Here is a 20,266-nt window from a genome sequence, read left to right on the forward strand (position 1 = left end):
ATTACTAAAACTAAACCAAAATTAGTTTGGTATCAGACTTCTCTTCTAGAACTCTAAATACCATCAAAAATATTAAGCAAAAATACCATTTTTATTCAAATTATATACACCAAAAACCATCATTATTTAAAAAGCAATAAATAGATGTTCTCAGACATTCAAAGTCTTTAAATGTATACAAGCCCAGTACCTTTCTCTGAAGAAAAGTAATTGAGTAAGTTCCGTAGATGACTGAACCGTGAATCAAAACAAAGGATTCAAGTAAATAAGAAAATTGAAATAAAAGAAATTGCAGGGAACAATAAAAAGAGTAAAATGGCTTATGTTTTTTTTTTTAATAGAAGACCTTGCAGCAAAGCTCCTTGGAAGTTTTTACAAGTACATAGACAGTAACAATGCCTTCATTTTAACAAGTGCAGAAATTGACCTTTCAGAGGCTTGATTCAGCATGATGAAAGAAGGAAAGACTACAAACCACCAAAACACTTAAATTCTTTGCAACATACTACGTGGGACCTAAATAAGTACTTTTCCTGTACAAAAGGAACTGTGTTCTGATGTCAAAGAAGCTTCTAACTCCTGAAGAAGAGCTGAGATCTCATGAGGGTCCCCTGGGGTCCCATGGGGAAGCCAGGCTATACCTGGAGCTGAGCCAGAGGAGAAGCCCTGTCCAAAAGTATAGAGTGTGTGACAGAGAGGACAGGTGGAGGGCTCAGCTGTGAGATGGAGGTTCTCCTCTCTCAAGAAAGGACAGTCCCTGTCCTGCTCCACTTCATTCATTTCATGTCTTTGAATGAAGCTGGGTAAGGACACAGTGCTTTGAGCAGAGGCAGCCATCTTCAAACCATGAGGCAACAGTCAGCATGCCATCTGGCAACTCTGAACCATCATTCTACGAACAGCAGACTAAATGGTTGAAGACAGCTTGGGGTCTTGATGAAGCTGTTGAGTCAAACCTAGGAACATGTATCACAAGAATTCTGGAGTAAATAGCAAATATCCTTAAGGCTCAAGCATTTCTTAGATTTTCTAACACCTGTAGCTGTAAATATCCTTAATGAAATACATAAAAACCACTTATTTCCAGATATTATCTATTTGATTCCTTGTTACAACCCTATGAGAGTCTTTACTTTCAGAATGAGCACGGTCCAAAGATTGACTAATCCTATAACCCAAAATACCAGAGCTTGGCTTGGGTATAGGTCAACCTGACCAGCTACTGACTTAATAATCAAGAGGCAATTGTTTTTCTGTTCTAAAAAAAAGAAAGCATCTAAGGCAGAGGTTACAGATTGGCAAACTCAGCTGAACATGTAATTAATGTTTTTATTTTTTTAACAGAGGAGAAAATATGAGGCTCAGAGCATAACTTGGTAGTAAATTATGGGGCCAGGATCGGACCCAAGGTCTGATCTCCTACCAGATTCATTCTCATTCTCTAACACCAAGCCTCTTCCCTCTCTCCACAGGGGGAAGGAGGGATTCTTCTCATCCGTGTAGAACTCTTTGGCCATCCAAGACATATTAAATTACAGAAAAGGGAGTGGACAAATATTATATTGTGATTACAAAAGGACTTTGGCTTTTATGGAAGAAATTGGACAAATTTTGGGTTTGTTTAACATGCAATATAATAGATTAGTAATGCATGCCGGCCCTCTGACTCTGAGGAGGAAGAACTGAGCTGCGGCCACTTGCCATGCTGGCGTACACTAAGTTTCAGTTACACCCTACAGTAACTATGAGACGTAAAAAATAATTTCAAAGTTGTTGTGTTAGACACAAACCCATTGTGCACGTTGCTGCTGATCACATATAACAAAAACATTAAATTACTTAAGAATGCAGCCCGAGGAAAAGAAAAATCAAAGAATAATTATGTGTGCCATTTAAGAAGCTGTAAGGTGATGGGCCTTTAGCACTTGGATTCTAGTTCAAAAGATGAAAAGAATGCCTGAGAAATTGAAGAGCTTCTTTTCCCAAAAAATGTATCTGGATGAATATTGGCAATGTGTAGGCAATATAGTCTTTCATCTGATGAGGGGTAATAAAAAAACTTGTCATGAGACAATAGTTCAGGCTGACTTTTTTTTCACCCCCTCTAAAAGAAACAGCCTCGTTAGTACTGAGATACCCATGTTGCCATGCTGCATGGTGGTTTCCAGAACAACACAACTGGAGGTACTAAGGAGGGTGCGGAGGGGAGTGCATAGTCAACATGATGCTTTTCATGTTGAAATATAAACTCACACGCCCCCTTCCAGCTAACATTCATGAAATTCTAAAGCATAAAACTTATTTTTTTTCTTTTCATTGAGATTTGGGATAGACTGTGTTTATAATGAAAAGGAATAATGTGTGACCACAAGGATAGCTTTCTGATGAAAAGCATGATTACCAAACTAAAAAATGCAGTGGAGACGGCAGAAAGCAGGTGGGCTGTGGGGAAACAAGAACACAGAAGCAGTGACTTAGAAGGCAGTATTCAGGAAAAAGTGATAAAGTGATGAAAAGACTGAAAAAAAAAAAAAGATAAGATATTTGGAGGACAGAGGTAAGAGAACCAAAACACATAAGCAGAGAGAGATTGTACAAGGAACAAAGAGAGAAGACAGCATATCAAACCTCTAGAAATAGCAGATGAAAATTTCTCTAGAGCTAGACATAGCCTGGAAATGTGAATAAATTTCAAGGATAGCGGAAACAACCTATAAAACCTTGGGCAGAAAAAGAAAATTACTAAAACTAAACCAAAATTAGTTTGGTATCAGACTTCTCTTCTAGAACTCTAAATACCGTCAAAAATATTAAGCAAAAAGACTATTTTTATTCAAATTATATACACCAAAAACCATCATTATTTAAAAAGCAATAAATAGGTGTTCTCAGACATTCAAAGTCTTTAAATGTATACAAGCCCAGTACCTTTCTCCGAAGAAAAGTAATTGAGTAAGTTCCGTAGATGACTGAACCGTGAATCAAAACAAAGGATTCAAGTAAATAAGAAAATTGAAATAAAAGAAATTGCAGGGAACAATAAAAAGAGTAAAATGGCTTATTTTTTTTTTTTTTAATGGAAGACCTTGCAGCAAAGCTCCTTAGAAGTTTTTACAAGTACATAGACAATAACAATGCCTTCATTTTAACAAGTGCAGAAATTGACCTTTCAGAGGCTTGATTCAGCATGATGAAAGAAGGAAAGACTACAAACCACCAAAACACTTAAATTCTTTGCAACATACTACGTGGGACATAAATAAGTACTTTTCCTGTACAAAAGGAACTGTGTTCTGATGTCAAAGAAGCTTCTAACTCCTAAAGAAGAGCTGAGATCTCATGAGGGTCCCCTGGGGTCCCATGGGGAAGCCAGGCTATACCTGGAGCTGAGCCAGAGGAGAAGCCCTGTCCAAAAGTATAGAGTGTGTGACAGAGAGGACAGGTGGAGGGCTCAGCTGTGAGATGGAGGACTCCCACATCCACAGGAAACACTTGAGCCATGACAGAACACTGCACCTGACGTGGCACTTCAATGGATGTTAAGCCTGGGCTGGACTCTTCCCCACATCCTTTGTCCACCGGTCCACTGCCCTGTTTCTCCTGAAATGGGAGCTTCTATCCTCTCATGCTTTCCCTACACTTCCTGCCTCTGCCTCCCCATTTCAACCAGGGTCCCTCTGCCAAGCATTGCCCCAAGCATTGGGGATTTTTCAGCCAGCTCAGATAGCTCCAGGGTGGCCTGGGCATCTTCCTTGGAGGCATGTCTGCCTTTCTCAGCCCGAGCATCCTGATTCATCAGGATCTTGGTGAGACACTCTGGTGGTAGGCCCTGCACTCTGGAAAATCTAAGAGTCAGTAAGGGACTTGAGGGAAATATTTTAGGCTCACCAATCTTCCCTGGATGTATTTTCTAGCAACCTGGGAGGGCCTTGCGTTCACCGTGGCTGCTCCTGGGTGCCATGCCAACTAGTCTGGGGGTTCATGAGACCACATATACTCCGTATAAATTATATTTCTCCTGTAGCTGACAATACTACATCAGGGGAGGAACTAATATGTCCCTTGGCCCCATGCCACCAGCTTCCCATCTGCTACAATCTTCTTGGCCACTTCTGAGGTGCTCCAGAGCAGTCAGTGTCTTCTCTTGGAGGGGGTTGACTTTGGTGCCTGTTCTGGGGCAAGCTTTTGCCTCTCGTTCACTGGCAAAGCTCACACTCTAGAGCTCTCCCTGAAGATCTAACTTTAGGCACAAAAAAAGCAGCCTTCTTTGAAGGGGCAGGAGCCATCCAAGCCACTATATCCTTTTTGTCCAGGGGAAACTGGCTTCTTCTTTCTGGGAGCCATTTGTCCTCAGTTTCTCTTCTCTTTGGAGGGTCTGAGGGTGACATAGGCAACTTGCTAAGGGTCTGATTCTTCTTCTTCAAGGTCCTAAGTTCAAAATGTCACCACTTCTGACAATCCACTGGTGCTTAGGAAACCTTCCTGCCCATACTGGGGAAAATTCTGCAAAACTGACATTGAGAAGCAAGAAAGACACCGAGGACAGTGTTTGCTGAGGGAACAGCTGGGCATGGCTCGGGGAGGAGAGGAACCTGGGGAATCCATTCTCTGGAGGTTGTGGGATGCCCTCCTAAGTGGGCTCCACTGCAGCCCTGCCTAAAAACTTTTTAAAATACGGGTAGGCAGTGTAATTTGATGTCAAAAATCATCCTTAACAAAAGAAATTAATAATGTAAAATATGAGTGAATAATGAGCCATGAAACCATTATATAAATCTATGAGCTTATTGTTTAAACATTTTAATTATGAGGAAAAAATATATCAATATTTTAGAAATCTTTCTATAATTAACATATATATCTATTATCAGTATTACTGATTCCTTCATTCACTGCTACAATAAAAACTTAGGTCTTATTCTAAGGATTAGGAAATGAAGCTTAGGAATCTACTTTTCTGGCATCAGAATCCAATTCCTTTTGTACCGGATAAGTATTTATTTAGGTCCCACTTAGCATGTTGAAAAGAATTTAAAGTGTTCTCAGGTACTGGAGATACAGCGACAACCATATGAACATGCCTGTCCTTTGAGAGCCTTACTGTGGGGGAGGGGAGGTGGGGAAGATGACAGCACAGATTTAAAAAATATTAAATAGTCTGTTAGGTAGTCACAAGAGCCTTGAACATATAAAGCAGTGAGATGGGTATTGAGAATGTTAGGAGATACACTCTCAATTGGGAGTGGGCCATGCGTATTTTTAGAGACTAGGCTTTCTTTCCAGACAGAGGGAACAACAGACACAAGTGGCAAAGGGGTCAGCGTGCTCAGGCTGGGCTGGAGCAAGCAGGCTGGCCTTGGCATCGGAGAGAAGGTGTGGAAGGGATGCAGACCCCTCAGGGTCTTCAGGCCCTCGTAAGGTCATTAACTCTGAGAGTAATAAAACACTGGCTCTGAGAGAGATGGAAAGGCACTAGAGTCTTGAGCCAAGGAGTGACATGACACGATTTTTACCAGACTCCCTTGGGCTATATGTTGAGAGGGACTGAAGGGAGCAAGGGCAGAAGCTAAGGGAGGCCTGTGAGGAGGCTTTTATAAAAATCCAGCCAGCAGGTGATAAAGGTTTGGACCAGAAGAACAGGGAATGCGTGGCCAGATTAGGTATGCATGGACATTAGAGTCAACAGGATCTGCTTATAGAGTACTTGTGGCAAGTGAGAGAATGAGAAAGCAAGCACTGGGAGGGTTTTGTGCTGAGCAACCGGAGCTGCTGTTAGCTGAGATACAGAAAATTGCAAGAAGAGTAAGTTTTGTTTGTTCAGTTGGTTTTGGTTTGTTTGTTTGTTTGTTTCCAGGGGCGGTATTGGTTTTGGACATGCTGAGTGTGAGACGACTGTTGGAGATCCAAGTGAAGAAGTCAACTAAGCAGCCGAATCCCTGAGGGTAGAGTGCAGGGGAGACCTCAGAGCTGGACATATCCACGAGGGAGTCCTCAGCGTAGAGATGGCATCTCAACCAGGACCTGGATGAGGTCACCAAGAAGGTGGGTATAGACAGAAAGGCAGAGAGATGGAAAGCCTGAACTGGGACAGTCCTGGTTCAGGGAAGAGGAGGAAAACAATGGAGACCGAGAAGGACAGGAAATGAGGAAGAATGAAGGACCCAGGAGAGTAATGTCTTGAAAGGCAGATAAAGAAAGTATATCAGAATGGAGGAAAAGACCAACAGTAAAATGAGGACTGACAAAAGATTAGTTGATTAATAATGTGGAGCTTATTGCTCCTGACCACAGTATTTTTGAGAAAGTTTGATGGGAGGACAGAAATTGGAGTTAGCATGAGATTTGCTTTAAACGGAAGGAGAGAATGAGGTTTCAGCTAGTGAGATCAAGGGAAGAGTTTTTCTTTAAAAATGGATAAAATAAAAGAAATTTCAAAGGGGGAAAAATAGAAAATTTTTACTGGAATTGTTGAAATATAAGACTATCATATTTATTCCAGGAAAAACAAACCACTAATTGGTGAAATATTTTCAGATCTTTGGGCACTTTGACCGTCATCTTTAAGGTCAGAATCAGAAAGAAACAGATCAAGGTTACTGGAGAAAGTAGAGAGGTTTTCAGAGCAGTATGGTGACCACCCCTAGCTTCCAATTTTAAATTAGTCTTACACCCCATCAGCTTCCTTTCTCTCCTGGGCATATCTTCTTTGACATTTCTTTCTTCCCACTGTCTGCTTCTCCCTCCCCATCCTGGTATCGACCCTCTGAAATCCAAGGTCTATAGACCTACTGAATTAAATATCTTAAAGGAAACTTTACATGCTTCTAAGAAAATCTCCTTCTTGAAGAAAAACTCAGTACTGCAAATCAGCATGGTTTATTCTTTGAGGATCAGGAGGCCACAAGCAGTCAGACTTCCTGAGCTAATAAAAGAAAATGCTAGCTCCAGGCATCTGAGATCAAAAGGAAGGATAAAAGGCCAAAGGAAGAGTCATCCTCCTGAAATTCAGAAAGTCACGATTTCTTAAAATGAAAGTCCAATGCATGCAAAACAGGGTTTGTGATGAAAGAAATTTCTTGACCACTTTATACTAATCTACCTCCCCCAGTCACACAGATACCGTCTGATGAGTTGTAATGATGATTTGTTGAGAAACCCAAAAGAAACTAAATACACATCAGAAAATGTAACCTGACCTTCCCTTTCCTCTTATTGAACAATTTAGACTAAAGCTATTAGGTAGGACCAAGCAAGTTAGGCTTTTACCTGGGCTCGCCTGGGGTGCAGAGCCCACGAGGGGTGAGAAGGAAATTCACGTGTGAAGGGGAATATGTACTTACTGCAACTGAATATTGTGGGTCAGTTTTCTCACTGTCTGAGAGGGAAGTTGCAAAAACGAAAGGGAGAAAACTAGAATGAACCATGTGAGGTTGGATTAGAATCAGAACTATCAATTTTTAAGTATCTCCATGGATTAGAATTGGAGGTTCAGAAATGTAAATGTGTATATATGTGCAAGTGTGTGTGTGTGTGTGTGTGTGTGTATCCAAACCTACAACCCTTGCTCTGTTCACTGAGAGGGCCCGGGGGCAGTGCCACCCAGGAACAATGAACGCAACTGCAGTACAGATCCTGATGTCCAAATCTTATTCTCCAGGAAAGTAATCAGGGCTTTTTGAGAAATGGCTTATTCTAGGACTGGGGCAGGGGAAATACAGGTGATCTGGAAATACTTTGTGCCAGAAAGCAAGGAAGTGCTCAGAGAACAAGAAGACACATCAGAAGAACACAGAAACTAACTTAAAGAGGCTTTCACTGCCCCAATCTGGGACAACATAAAACATCAAAATAAACAATAAGAGAGAATGGAATAAAATGAGAATCCCTGAGTCCTTACTGACATAAATAAAGAAATTAGTCAAAAGTTTAACAAAGAATGGGATATATGCATGGTTTTAAAATATCTAAGTACAAAATACTTATTAATTCAAAGGGAAAATGTATCATTTTACAGTGAAGAAATCTGGCAGACAATAGCCAATCAAGTGATCAAAGTGAACATCAGGATGCAATTAGAATAGAGTATTATCTCTGTGATATTTCTGCCAAAGGTGAATAACTTGAATTTTATTATGAGGAAACATCAGAAAAACCCAAATCAGAGAACATTCTACAAAATAACTGACCAGTAATCTTTAAAAGTACTGAAGTACAAGAAAGACCTAGGAACTGTTCCAGACAGAAAGAGGCCAAAGAGACACAACACCTAAATGCAATGCTTGAGTTTAAACTGTTTTTTTTTTCCTATACAGAATATGCAAAGGAAATTGGCAAAACCTCAATGACACTTCAATTTCAGATGGCAGAAATGAATCAATGTTAATTTCCTGATTTTTATGGTGGTATTGCAGTTGTGCAAGACAATGTCCTTATTTGTAGGAAATATACACTGACGTATCTGTGGATCACAGGTATATCAGGTTGGCAACTTACAAATAGTTAAGGGAGAAAAAAAGCTCTTTGTATTATAATTGCAACTTCTCTGTAATTGTGAGATAGTTATCAAAATAAAATAATGTATTTGACAAAGAATTCTTACCCTCATTCCCAAACCCATATGATCACTGAAGTTACTCAGTATGATAACAGCCTTTGGAACTAATTGCTCGCAGAAGATACTTGGACCAACACTCTCGCAAGCCATCCTACTCAATTACTAGCATGAAAGGAGGCCCAGTAGAGAGGAGTCTTCCGTGTTTGGGCCCACAGCATTTCAAGTTAGCCTTTTCCTTTTCTCTACCTATAAGCACAGGCTTAGGTGAAAAGGTGAAGAAAGAAAAAGAACCTTGAATTTATCTACATAAAGGGACAATTTGAGAAAAATTTTAGAATCTGTGTCAAGTTCCTTGCATCATGGTAGAAACAGTGAAGCAGACCGATATAATAAAAGTACAATCGGTGCTTTCAGGATCTCATTTAATTCTATCTGTATCTAGCTTTTAAGAAATAAGGCCTAAAAATTATTTAGTATCAATATTGTAAGCATGATTAAAATTTAATTAAAAGATGAATAAAACACTGTGGTTCTGAAAAATAAGGGACCAAATTGTGGTGAAGCCAGGATTAGAAGCCATGGTTGGCATCCCATGACAGTCTAACTTCTAATCCCCCACTCTCTCCACTACAGCAGGTTGGTTCTCTGTTAAAAAAAAAAAAAATGCTATTTTGTTCTCCAAGAAATAACATGCTCTGGGAAAACTGAGACAGATATGAATTAATCAGAACTTGAATAAGAATCCACTTGCCACTCCATTTTATGACATATTTTTTCATCTTTTATAAATAAAAATCCCCAATAGAACATGTAGGATTGGCAATTGAATAGTCTTCCAATATGTTACCCCTGTATGCATATTTTTCAATGCCTCTCTGCTCATTCTACATTAGTAGCTTCATTGATTCCAACATCCAAGTCATCACTTTGTAAGCAGGAACAGTAAGTTACTGCTGGCCTGGGAGGGTTCATTCAGCATCTACACTGCTTCTCACATAAAGTTCAACATGTTGCCTGAAATATGAAAATAATCTTCTTGCTTTTCCTTCAGTCTTCCAAACAAATACTTGTGAATTTAACCAAGGAGACAAGAAAGACAGCTGGAACCAGAAAACAAAATAGTATCAATTACTAATATTTCCCATTCTCTGCTCCGGCTTGTCTTATCTGAAGCTTGTAAAATTGTTTAATCTTTTCCATCGTCTCAGGGACAAGAGAGCCTGGAAAATCCTAGTCATTTCACAGTAACTATCAGTGGGATTTTCCATAACTATCTGGATGCAAAATGAAAATCTTGAGAAGTTGATCCAATTCTAAATCTTACTTCTCAACTTACTAATAAAAATGAAGAGACAATTCATACACATTTTCTTCAAATAACATCTGGTTTCTTGGCCAAACTGCTGATACCTGAAAAAGTTTCTAAGTTTGTTCCAACAAATCTACATTTAAAGAGCTCAAAAATACATCTGTGAACTAAACATTCTTTTCCACATCTGATTTAGGGCCAGCGATGGAACTGAGAGACAGAACCTTGCCAAGGACTTGGGAAAGAAAGGAATAAAATCTCCTTCTAAAAGCTAAACTGTAAAACCAACACTTAATAGATCAGGGCTGAGAAATCAGAAATAACTACAAAGGGACAAAAGAGTTTGCAGGCCAGCAAGACTTGGCCGTGACCCCACTAAAGGTATAATACACACATGTAAAGACTATCAATCAGTCATGGAGTCATGGAAGGAGAAGGATTCCTCAGACAGACTTGAGCAGAGCCCACCAAGGCTCTTTGGTGTTGAAGGAGTCAGGAGCAGCAGATTTGGGGTAGCACAGAACCCCCAACGAGGCATCTCTATTGTGAAAATGAAGGTATTGCTTTATCTTCATCTGATTACCATTAAGCCTTACCCTGGGCTGGCCTGCCTTATTCAGGATGGAAAGCTCAACATTGAACATACCGCCTAGCCTAGGGCAAGCAATCATTAGATGTTTGCGCAATGAATTTGCTCCAACTCTTTGCTCACAACCTCCTGATTATAATTTGGCTCCCCACAGAGTTCTGACTACAGGGAGAGAATGACCTCGTCTTGTGGATTTGAGAATTCTGGTCCCCGTGCCAGCTACTAAACTCATTGGAATATACAGGTTAGCACTTGAGTTTGCTTACTCACAGGCTGCTCCCAAAGGAGCGTGCTGCTGGATCAAGTTTCTGACCCCCAAGGGCTGGCAATGAGTCTCTGGGGCATGGTGACTTCACCAGGATGATGATGGTGGTGGTGGTGATGGGGACACCTTGGCCACGGCAAAGCATCTTCTACACACCATCAAACACTGTACTGTGTTCTTTACATACTTCAACTCATTTAATACCCACAATAATCCAATAAATTAGGCACTATAAGTATTTCCATTTTGTAAATGAGGAAACCGATGCTCAGAAAGCTATAGCAACTTACCTAAAGACCTATATTCAGAACCTAGATTCGGATCCAGATTTGTCTGACTCTAAAGCCTAATTTCTTAAATTCTTAAAAATATCACCTTTGGGGAGATGAATCCTTATCCTTCTCCTAGCCGCACTGCTCTGCATCAGCAATGTACTCTAGGCCATTCCAGTCCATCTTCAACATGACTCTTCATCAATGCAGCACTGTTGTACATGCCTCCCCATGAACACACACCCAGCAGCAATCCACCCTAATCAGAAGTGCACACAGTCAAGCCCCATCTCAAGGAACAGCATGACCATCTACTCCATGCCATCAGACCATTAGCTTCAGGACCCAAAAATGGGGGCTTCCTTCTTTACGCTTCCATCTCCCTCAACACCCCTGCCGCACACCACCCAATCATTCACATGCCCTCCAATTACAATACTTCCCTAACTCACCCACTTCCCTTTTTCTCACTATTCCCATTACTACTAGCCATCTTTCACCTGAACCACTACAAAAATCTCCTAGGTTGTGTTTTTGCTTTTACTCTTGCTCAACTTTGTTCCATTTTGCACCTGAATCTTGGGGATGAGTTCTCAAGGATGCATCCAGTGATCTTTATACAATCTAATCATGGCATTCCACGGTTTAAACCTCCTTCCGTGTATGACCCTTTGTCATCCTCTGTGCTTCAGCCCTAATCGTGACTGGCCTGCAGTTCTCAGAATATACTCAGCCCTGTAAGCCCCAGGATGGCACACATACTGGGTGTGGATACACCCACACCCCCTGGCCCAGTCTTCCATCCACATCTCCCCTGGTCACCTCATATAGGTACTCCAGAACTCACTCATATTTCACCTCCTCCAGAAAGCCTGGGTTAGGTGCCCAACTGAGGGGTTCTCATCACATCCCTACTTACCCCTCCTCTCACTATATGGGAATTTTTTATTCATGAGACTCCAACTCCAGCCTCTGACCTCCCTGAATACCGGAACCCATGCTGTTTATACACAGTGCCTAACATGAACAAATCCTTGTTAAATGAAAGAGGAAATGTGAGCCTGGTAAACCACAGGTGTCCAAATCCACCCAGCTTCCTCAAGTACCAGCTGTGTGATCTTGAGAAAAGTGTTTCATTTCCCTAGACCTCAAAGTCACTGTCTGTAAAATGGGGATCATAAAATCTATACTTTCAAAGTTATTTTGAGATTTAAACTAAATCATATATGTGTAAAGTCCTCCACACCATGCCCAATATATAAGCACTCAAATATTGGTTGGTCTAATTATTATTACTACTATGCCCTTCAAGACCCAGCTGAAAACATTCATGTTCCTGCAAGACTTTGCAGCTATTCCCAGTCCACCATGATGACTCTGCAGCTCCATACTACATACCTCATAATGCATTATCTTGCACCCCTGAATAATATTGTTTGAAACGGTTTGTCCTTACCATACATTCTTCAAGTAGCACAATACTTCAACAAATCCTTCTAGATGGAACGATAACATTAAGATCTGTTTCGTTCTAGAAACTAATGGTGCCCTTTGGCTGCCCACTGGAACCTTAAACCATAGACGTTCACATTGCAACTCCTAAAGAAGCAAATGCCATAAAGAGAGGACAGTGACACATAGAAAAACAGCAGGGCTCTGGAAGGAAGCCCTGCTGATCCCAAATTAGAAATTAGGTCTTAAAGGGGCCAAAAGTAAGATTAGGTCTTAGAAAAAGGGTCCTCTGTCACAACACATGTGGAAAGGTGAATTACCAGACCAGTGGTGAAAAAAATGTAAATAGCATAATATGCCTCTATCGCTGTATGGAATATTGTGCAGACATTAAAAATAGGGAGCCAACTAATACAATGGTGGCAAATAAGAACATGTAAGAGACAATGTTAACTAAAAAGGATTCAGATAATATATGGCTTTTTGATCACGGTATGCACAATTTGCTTTAAAACAAACAAAAAACCTTAAGGGAGCAGATGAAAATTTCAATAGTTGTAGCAAGGTGATGAGTTTCTTAGTGGAATATTTTTTTTATCAATTCCCCACACCCTTTGTAGTGTTGCCATATAGCGTTAAAATGTAAAAAAATATTTCTTAGAAAATGTGTATTCTGTGCATCTCCTTCACAGATGGCTCCAGGAAGAAATGAGATAGGACAGAAGACACGCCCTACGCTCCAGGGCCTCAGAGAGCCACAGGCCTGACTCAGCAGCGTGCAGACGTGGGCGAATGTGGCATGGGGGCGCCCTGCAAGCGGATCCCGCTCTTGCTGGGTCGTTTCTTCACCTCCCCCGCTGGACATTACTAAGTGCCCGCCGCCGGCACGCCACACTCCGTAGGCCCAGCCCCGCTTCCAGACCCGAACCTTACTTGTACCCAATCGACCCTTCTGGCAAACGATCTCTTTGGGAGAAGGGAGAAGCCACAAGGGCTGCAAAGCGAGCTCCCAGGCTCAGGTCCCCGCGCCTTCGCCGTCCCCAGGCCCGCCCTGGCATCCCCCCACCCCGGGGCCCCTGTACCTCTTGCAGGGGATCAGCGCCTTCCTCTCGTCCAGCACCCGCACGCGCTGGTTCAGCCCGTCGTAGGAGAGCAGGGCGCGGCTGTTGCGCCCGGTCCTCTGCTGGTACAGAACCTGGCGCCCCTCCCACTGCTGCGGCGCCCGGCACGGGCGCGGCGCCCCCGGGAAGCCCGCCGCCCCCAGGCCGCACAGGCCGCCCAGAGTCCAGACCCAGAGGCTGCCCAGCAGCCAGGCGCCCAAGGCCCCCCGGGACACGCGGAGGGGAGCGGGGCCTGGCATCACGACCCTTCACCCCCGGGGGCGAGCCCGAGCCCGAGCCCGAGGGGGCGCTGAGACGTCTGGGCGCAGAGTGGCTCCCGCCGCTTCTCTCCGCACTGCGCGGGGAGTGTGGTCTGGGCGAAGGTGCTTCCAGTCCCCGCGGTGGCCTCTGCAGCAGTGGCGATCAGGACGCGCTGGGAGGGCTCCAGTGAATCGCACAGGAGCTATTGCTGCCTTGGACGCTGCCTGCTGCCGCTTCTGTTTTCACTGCTCACTGCTGCCAACAGGAAATGCAGTGGCAGTGGTGCCACTAGCATCCTGAAAGGCATCGTGTTTTAGAAGGGGTATGTGTCTCCATTAACTGCAGTGTTCAATAGGCGATCACATGCTGGGGGCAATTTCTAGGGCAAGATCCAGAAGGCAGAGCTACTGCTCTTGCTGTGCCCCCCACATACTGTGCCCCTTGCCAAAACGGCAGCCTTTTTCCTCCAAATTAAGAGTGGAGTACCTTAAGAAATGGTACTAGCTATTCCTTATGGCCACTTCCCAGCCCCCAATCCCAATGAAGGGTCTGGGGAACTAGGAATAGGCCCTTGGGTTCAGCCTAGTTCAGGGACATTGTCTGCAGGTCACATTGCAGTGAGACTGCTCCCTTCCCATTGCCTGGCAATACTGCAAGCCAAGTGGTCTGTGTGTCTGGGGTGCTTACCACCTTCAAGAACAAAGTTAACTGGGTTTATGTTTATGTAATGCTAAGATCTAAATTATGGAATCAAGAAAAAAGAAAGCAACTAAAAAGAAAGACTTACTTTCCAAGTTTATAGCTCCTTTCCATTTGAGCTACATTTCAAGGATGAGGAAGAATGAGCCAGGTGAAAGTGAGACAGAACATTCCTGAATGAAGGACATGAGGACAAGAGAAAATGAGTATAGCGTTGGGTTCAAGTACAAGGCAGAGGGTGATCTGGAGCCATATCATTCATTTTAAGGATTTTGCCATTAATATTGAGGACAGTGAGAGCCATCAATCAATCTAAAGCCTGGGAGGGGCACCATGAGGTGTCCGCCTTGGGAAGCTCACTCAGGTGACAGTGTGGAGAATGGGCAGGGCCAGATAGAAGGCAGGAGACGGCAGAGGAAGCTGCTGTTATAATCCTGGCAGGACATCCTGCCTGAGCTAAGGCAGAGGTAGATGGGATGGAGAGGAGGGTGGAAGGGAGTGGGGAACTATAGAGAAGGATTTAGTTTCAGAAGGAGAGGCTTCTGGTTTGGGGCACTGGGAATTCAGTCCTGAGTGAGGAAAGAAGATAAATTCATTTTAGGACTGATTGACTTTGAGATGATTATGAGATATTCTAGTGGAAATACCCAAAGAGCAGTTGGGTAAATACTTCCAGAAAGCAGCAGAGTTTTTGGATTTAGAAGCCATGGGCACATAGGTGGTAATTGAAGCCAAAGAGTAAAACAGTGGTTCCTGGGGGCAATATTTAGCCCCAAAGGACATTTGGCATTTGGCAATATCTGAAGACATGTTTGATTGTCACAACAGGGATGGGGAGAAGGCTGCCACTGATATTTAGCAGGTGGGGGCCAGGGATGCTACTGAACTTCCTACAATGCACAGGACAGCTGTCCCCACCAATAAAGAATTATCTGGCCCCAAATGTCAAAAATGCCAAGTCTCAGAAACCCTGGAGTAGAGGGGAATGTTGAGAGTGAAAAGTGGGCTGAGGATGGAGCCTTAGAGAGCTCCAGATATTTAAAGGGTGGGCGAAGGAGCAAGCGCTTGCGGACCTTGAAAAGGAGTCACCAGAGAGAAGCCGCTGACCAGGGCAACTTCCTCAGTTACCACACTTTGGCAAATAAATGTAAGGTGATAGTGGGTTGAATGCTAAAGTGGGGTATTCTAGAATCATAGCATGAAGAGAAGGGAAGTGGACGGGTTCTCCTGATGAACCCCTGCCCGCTGCCTCCTCTCTGTATACATACTAGAGACACACTACCAATGGCCTAGTGAGGTAAGAGCTTTAGAAAGAGGGGCTCTTCACTTCCCCTCACCGCTTCTCAAAGGACATGCCATCAGAAAACATCAGGAAAGCCCATGAGACTTTGTGATTGGTACTTGCATAAACAGATGCAGCAGGTTCAAACCGGTTGCAGAAGTTTGATCCCTCTCCAAATTTGCCCTCCCCAACCAACTCATAGGAAAAGGGTAGGCAGTTCAGCTCTTTCTCTTGCTCCCTTGGTAGGAACTCTGAATGAAAATCCTTTTCACTAAGCAAGAGATTTAGACTCATTGGATTTTACTGCCGAAATGGCTGGAGATGTGATCTGGGCTGTTCCCCTTGCATTATATTTTACTAGCCTGGTTTGGCATCTTTGGAGCTTGATACGTGTTCTGTAGGAAACTAGAATACCTCTCTTGATTGGCCTGGCTGTATTAGGACACCCGGGGCTTCCGTTAAATAGAACTGGAATCTTTGAGTGAATCCTGAATTGTACTCATCTCATTTATCCTTTTAACTTACTATGTTTAATTTATGTTCCCGGAAAAAATAAGATAATGCATTTAAAGTGCTTAACTTCATGCCTTGTCCATTGTAAATTCCCATTAGTTGTTAGCTGTGCTTGTTTTTTCCTCAGCTATTTTAATCCTTAGTCCTGGTGGAGATCAAAACTAACCTAACTTTGTGGGTTTAAGCTTTGGAGAGAAAAAGCCTGTCTGCCTTAAGTTCAGATTAAACTATGTTTTAAAGATTAACATTAAAAGAACATATTTCCATATCGCTGATGCCCTAAGAAAGTATCATATACCAGAAGTCTTACTGCCTGAAGATTGATATGCCCTTAAAACAATAAAGCCTCCCTTTTCTGTGGATAGCTGAGCCAGCAGTTGGATTTACTACCTCTCCCTAATGCAAATAAAAGAGGAAACAAAGCATACATACTTGCTTTCCATGGTACACAGCTTCTTACTCAACTCAAGTAACAGTCTCCAAGCACATCAAAAATCAAGACTTTAAGCTGCTGGGTTGGAAATTGTTAGGCATGAAGGAGAAAAAAACTTTCAGACTGTGGTGTCCAAAGTTTTCTTTGTTTTCTCCTGAGTTCCATCTAGAAGGAAGGGCGAATGTTGGTAGACAGAAGACATTTCCCAAACTGAAAAATGCTATTGCACCTTCCAGCATTTCTATTGGGTTCCTGGAGCAGGTACAAACCAATTACTACCTGGAAAAACTTCAGGCAAGACTCGCGTCTACTAGCCACAACAACAACAACAAAAACAAACTCCACACAACTAGGGGCGGGGTGGGCTGGCTTATATAACGTGTAGATCCTGTTCCAGCCTTTCCTGCACTCTCCCTTGGCGGGGCAAGGTAGTCTCACTACTGTCCTCAGCGCTCCTCATGCCCCCTACTGGAGAAAGCAAAAATGTTTCGCAATTAGAGGGCGGCGGCAGTTCCCGTCTCCCTCCAACTCTACACTTGAGAAACTAAGGCAGCAGAAGCAAAGTTCAGCTTTTACTCAAAAAAAAAAAGCATCTTTCTCTCTCTTGAAAGTCTCTCTTCCCCCCTCTTGTATCCGGTGTCCAAAACAACTGCTAGAGACTCTTTTTCTTGGGTCCGAAGAAAAAGGACTGGCCAGACTAGAAAGGAGGGACTTTGGGCAAAGCAGGACTACAGCCCTGGGCTGTAGCCGGAGGAGATGATGTCACCGCTCCTGCTCGCAGAGGCCTGGGGGTGGGGCAGCCGAGGGGGAGCCCCCGCGCCGCGCCGCGCCTGTAGCTGCCAAGCGAGCGTTCAGAGCCCACGTCAGGGGAGGTGTCGGGATAAATAGGGTCCTGCAATGGCCGTGGCTGGCTGCGCTCGGAGCTGCGGGGTCCGAGACTGGAGCTGCCCGGGCGGGTTGGCGTCCCGGAGGCTGAGGGCTGGCGCTGCTAGTGCCCTGTGCGCCAGACGGCAGAGATCCGCGGCCGGACCCTGCGGCCCCGCGTTGCTGCCGGCTGGAGCTTAGGGACAGGACCGCTCCTGTGCCCACCAAGGACATCCTCCTCGGAGACGGCACGGGGCCAGATTAGGGGAGCGGGAAGAAAAGGGCCTTTTTTGCCTGTCGGGGTCGCAGCGCGGGAGGACGGCGCCATGCTCCTCTCCGTTGCGGTGGCGCTGTGCCTGTGGCTGCGCCTGGCGCTGGGCGTGCGCGGCGCACCCTGCGAGGCGGTGCGCATCCCCATGTGCCGGCACATGCCCTGGAACATCACGCGGATGCCCAACCACCTGCACCACAGCACGCAGGAGAACGCCATCCTGGCCATCGAGCAGTACGAGGAGCTGGTGGACGTGAACTGCAGCGCCGTGCTGCGCTTCTTCCTCTGCGCCATGTACGCGCCCATCTGCACCCTGGAGTTCCTGCACGACCCCATCAAGCCCTGCAAGTCGGTGTGCCAACGCGCGCGCGACGACTGCGAGCCCCTCATGAAGATGTACAACCACAGCTGGCCCGAGAGCCTGGCCTGCGACGACCTGCCAGTCTACGACCGTGGTGTGTGCATCTCGCCTGAAGCCATCGTCACTGACCTCCCAGAGGGTGAGGCCTGGGGAAGGACGTGGGAGGTGAGGAGGTGCCCGGGACTGCTGCCGCCACGTGAGAACTGGGCGGCCACACCTAAGGCTGCCAGGGGGTGGTCAGCCCCCATCCCACTTCACTGTGAGAATTAGAGGAGGAGGTGGGGGGGGGTGCAATTCTGAAAAAGTCTGATTTCCCCACAGGAATCTCAGAAGCTAAGCATCGCTTACAAAGGGAGCCACTGGCAATGTTTTCACTTACAGTAATAACAGAAATAATCATAGCAAACCGGTAGTACTATGTATCTGAGCAAGTGTTAAGCTTATTACACGTATTAACTCATTTAATGCTTAAAACAGTCTCACCAGGAAGGTGCATTAATACTCTCTACATTTAATGCTACTTCTTAAAAGTCCTTTCTGAAAAAGCAGTAACCCTCATCACTCCCCAGCCAGGAGTGAGGTTTGTAAATGCAGTCTCCCTGGAGTATTGTGACTTGTGTTTCGTGATCATTGACCAGGAGCCAACTGTGGCATTTTAGTTCATCTGATCTCTGCTTCCTCTTCCTCTTTAGTCATTCGGCTGCTTTTCTAAGAAGAAGGGGCAGGTTTAAATTCACTTCTTGAAATGAAGCCTAAGAATATTTTTGCATTCTTTTATCTAGGCTTCCTCTGACCTAGGTTATCCCACATTTAAACATAAAGTGTTGCTGTAGTGTAGTCTCTGAAGTTATACTTCGGAGCATTGCTTTAAACATGAAGGAGGAGCGGTTAAGTGAAACTCCTCTCTAATTCAGAGTTTTAGGAAAAAAAATTTATTGCTTAAATTATATAAGTGATAGAGGGTTATGCTTGGTTTTGGTTATATAGCTATGGACTATTTCTGTACTGCAAAATATGAGGTGGGGATTTGGAAATATTTTGGTTATTTTGATTACTGTAAACAGTCAGCTTGGAAAAATCAACATTTTACTATGGCTTTGATAGGGAATAATGTTTATGTACCTCTATGCACCAGCCAGGTTAAATGGATGTACATTCACATCATTTGTGCTTGGATAGGCAAAGTCTCACCCAAAATATACTCCTCTCCAAAGCCCTGGGATGTCGTTATAAAAGAATCAATAGATAATCGCATGTCATTTTTACTATTAGGATACTGTTCTTGTTATGATGCTGTGTAAGTTTATATCTTCAGATAGTTCTTTATTCCAGTTGGGTGAACAGACCAAATCACCACCCACACCCATGTGGCCCTGTTTGCGTTTCAGATGTAAAGTGGATAGACATCACACCAGACATGATGGTGCAGGAAAGGCCTCTGGACATTGACTGTAAACGCCTAAGCCCCGGTGAGTTCTTTTTTCCTCAACGTTCCCTCTCCTTCTCCTCCCCAGAGTGATTCTGTACCCTTTTCCAACTTTCTGTCTCTCTTTTACCTTTTGCAGATCGGTGCAAGTGCAAAAAGGTGAAGCCAACTTTGGCAACATATCTGAGCAAAAATTACAGCTATGGTAAGTTATCTGATAAAGCCTTTTACTTTTGACACTTGGCACTTTGCAAAGCTGGAATCTCAATAAGGTTGTCACTGCTAAGGCCAGATCTACCAGTCACAAAGTAAAGAAGAGGGTTGGTGATTTTTCTAATCAATTATGTGGGTTCGATATGGCACATAACCATTGTAAAATTTCTTGCTTTTCTGTGTAAATCAAGTGGGAAAGAAATGGAAAATATCCAGGTGAGAACAGTTATGTAGGTCAGATTAAAAGTCTGACATCTTGATCCTCCTTGTCTTGGTGAGAAGCGCTGCTCATCCCAGATGGCACACCCCACCTGGTCTCTTCTTGAGGTTTCATTGCTGCAGGAAGGATGGGTTTGAATGTCTGGATGGATTTGAATATTGGAGGCCCAGAGAATTAAGGTC

At 43.9% G+C, this 20,266-nt stretch overlaps 2 protein-coding genes across 2 annotated transcripts in view; one reads left to right on the top strand and one right to left on the bottom strand.

The window, feature by feature from the left end:
• Window positions 1-14,109, bottom strand: part of EPDR1 (ependymin related 1) — a 32,463-nt gene extending 18,354 nt beyond the window's left edge. The window contains 3 exon segments of the mRNA XM_012638763.1: window positions 13,524-13,822; window positions 13,824-14,031; window positions 14,033-14,109. Of these exon segments, the coding sequence (XP_012494217.1) occupies window positions 13,524-13,822; window positions 13,824-14,031; window positions 14,033-14,109 (584 nt within the window).
• A 3,810-nt stretch (window positions 14,110-17,919) lies between these two features.
• The window catches only part of SFRP4 (secreted frizzled-related protein 4), a 37,383-nt gene continuing 35,036 nt past the window's right edge, over window positions 17,920-20,266 (top strand). The window contains exons 1-3 of the mRNA XM_012638747.1: window positions 17,920-18,364; window positions 19,614-19,694; window positions 19,791-19,856. Of these exons, the coding sequence (XP_012494201.1) occupies window positions 17,920-18,364; window positions 19,614-19,694; window positions 19,791-19,856 (592 nt within the window). The remainder of the gene's footprint in view (window positions 18,365-19,613; window positions 19,695-19,790; window positions 19,857-20,266) is intronic.

Source organism: Propithecus coquereli, unplaced genomic scaffold, assembly GCF_000956105.1.
Source record: "Propithecus coquereli isolate 6110/MARCELLA unplaced genomic scaffold, Pcoq_1.0 Scaffold134, whole genome shotgun sequence".
NCBI classification, from domain to species: domain Eukaryota; kingdom Metazoa; phylum Chordata; class Mammalia; order Primates; family Indriidae; genus Propithecus; species Propithecus coquereli.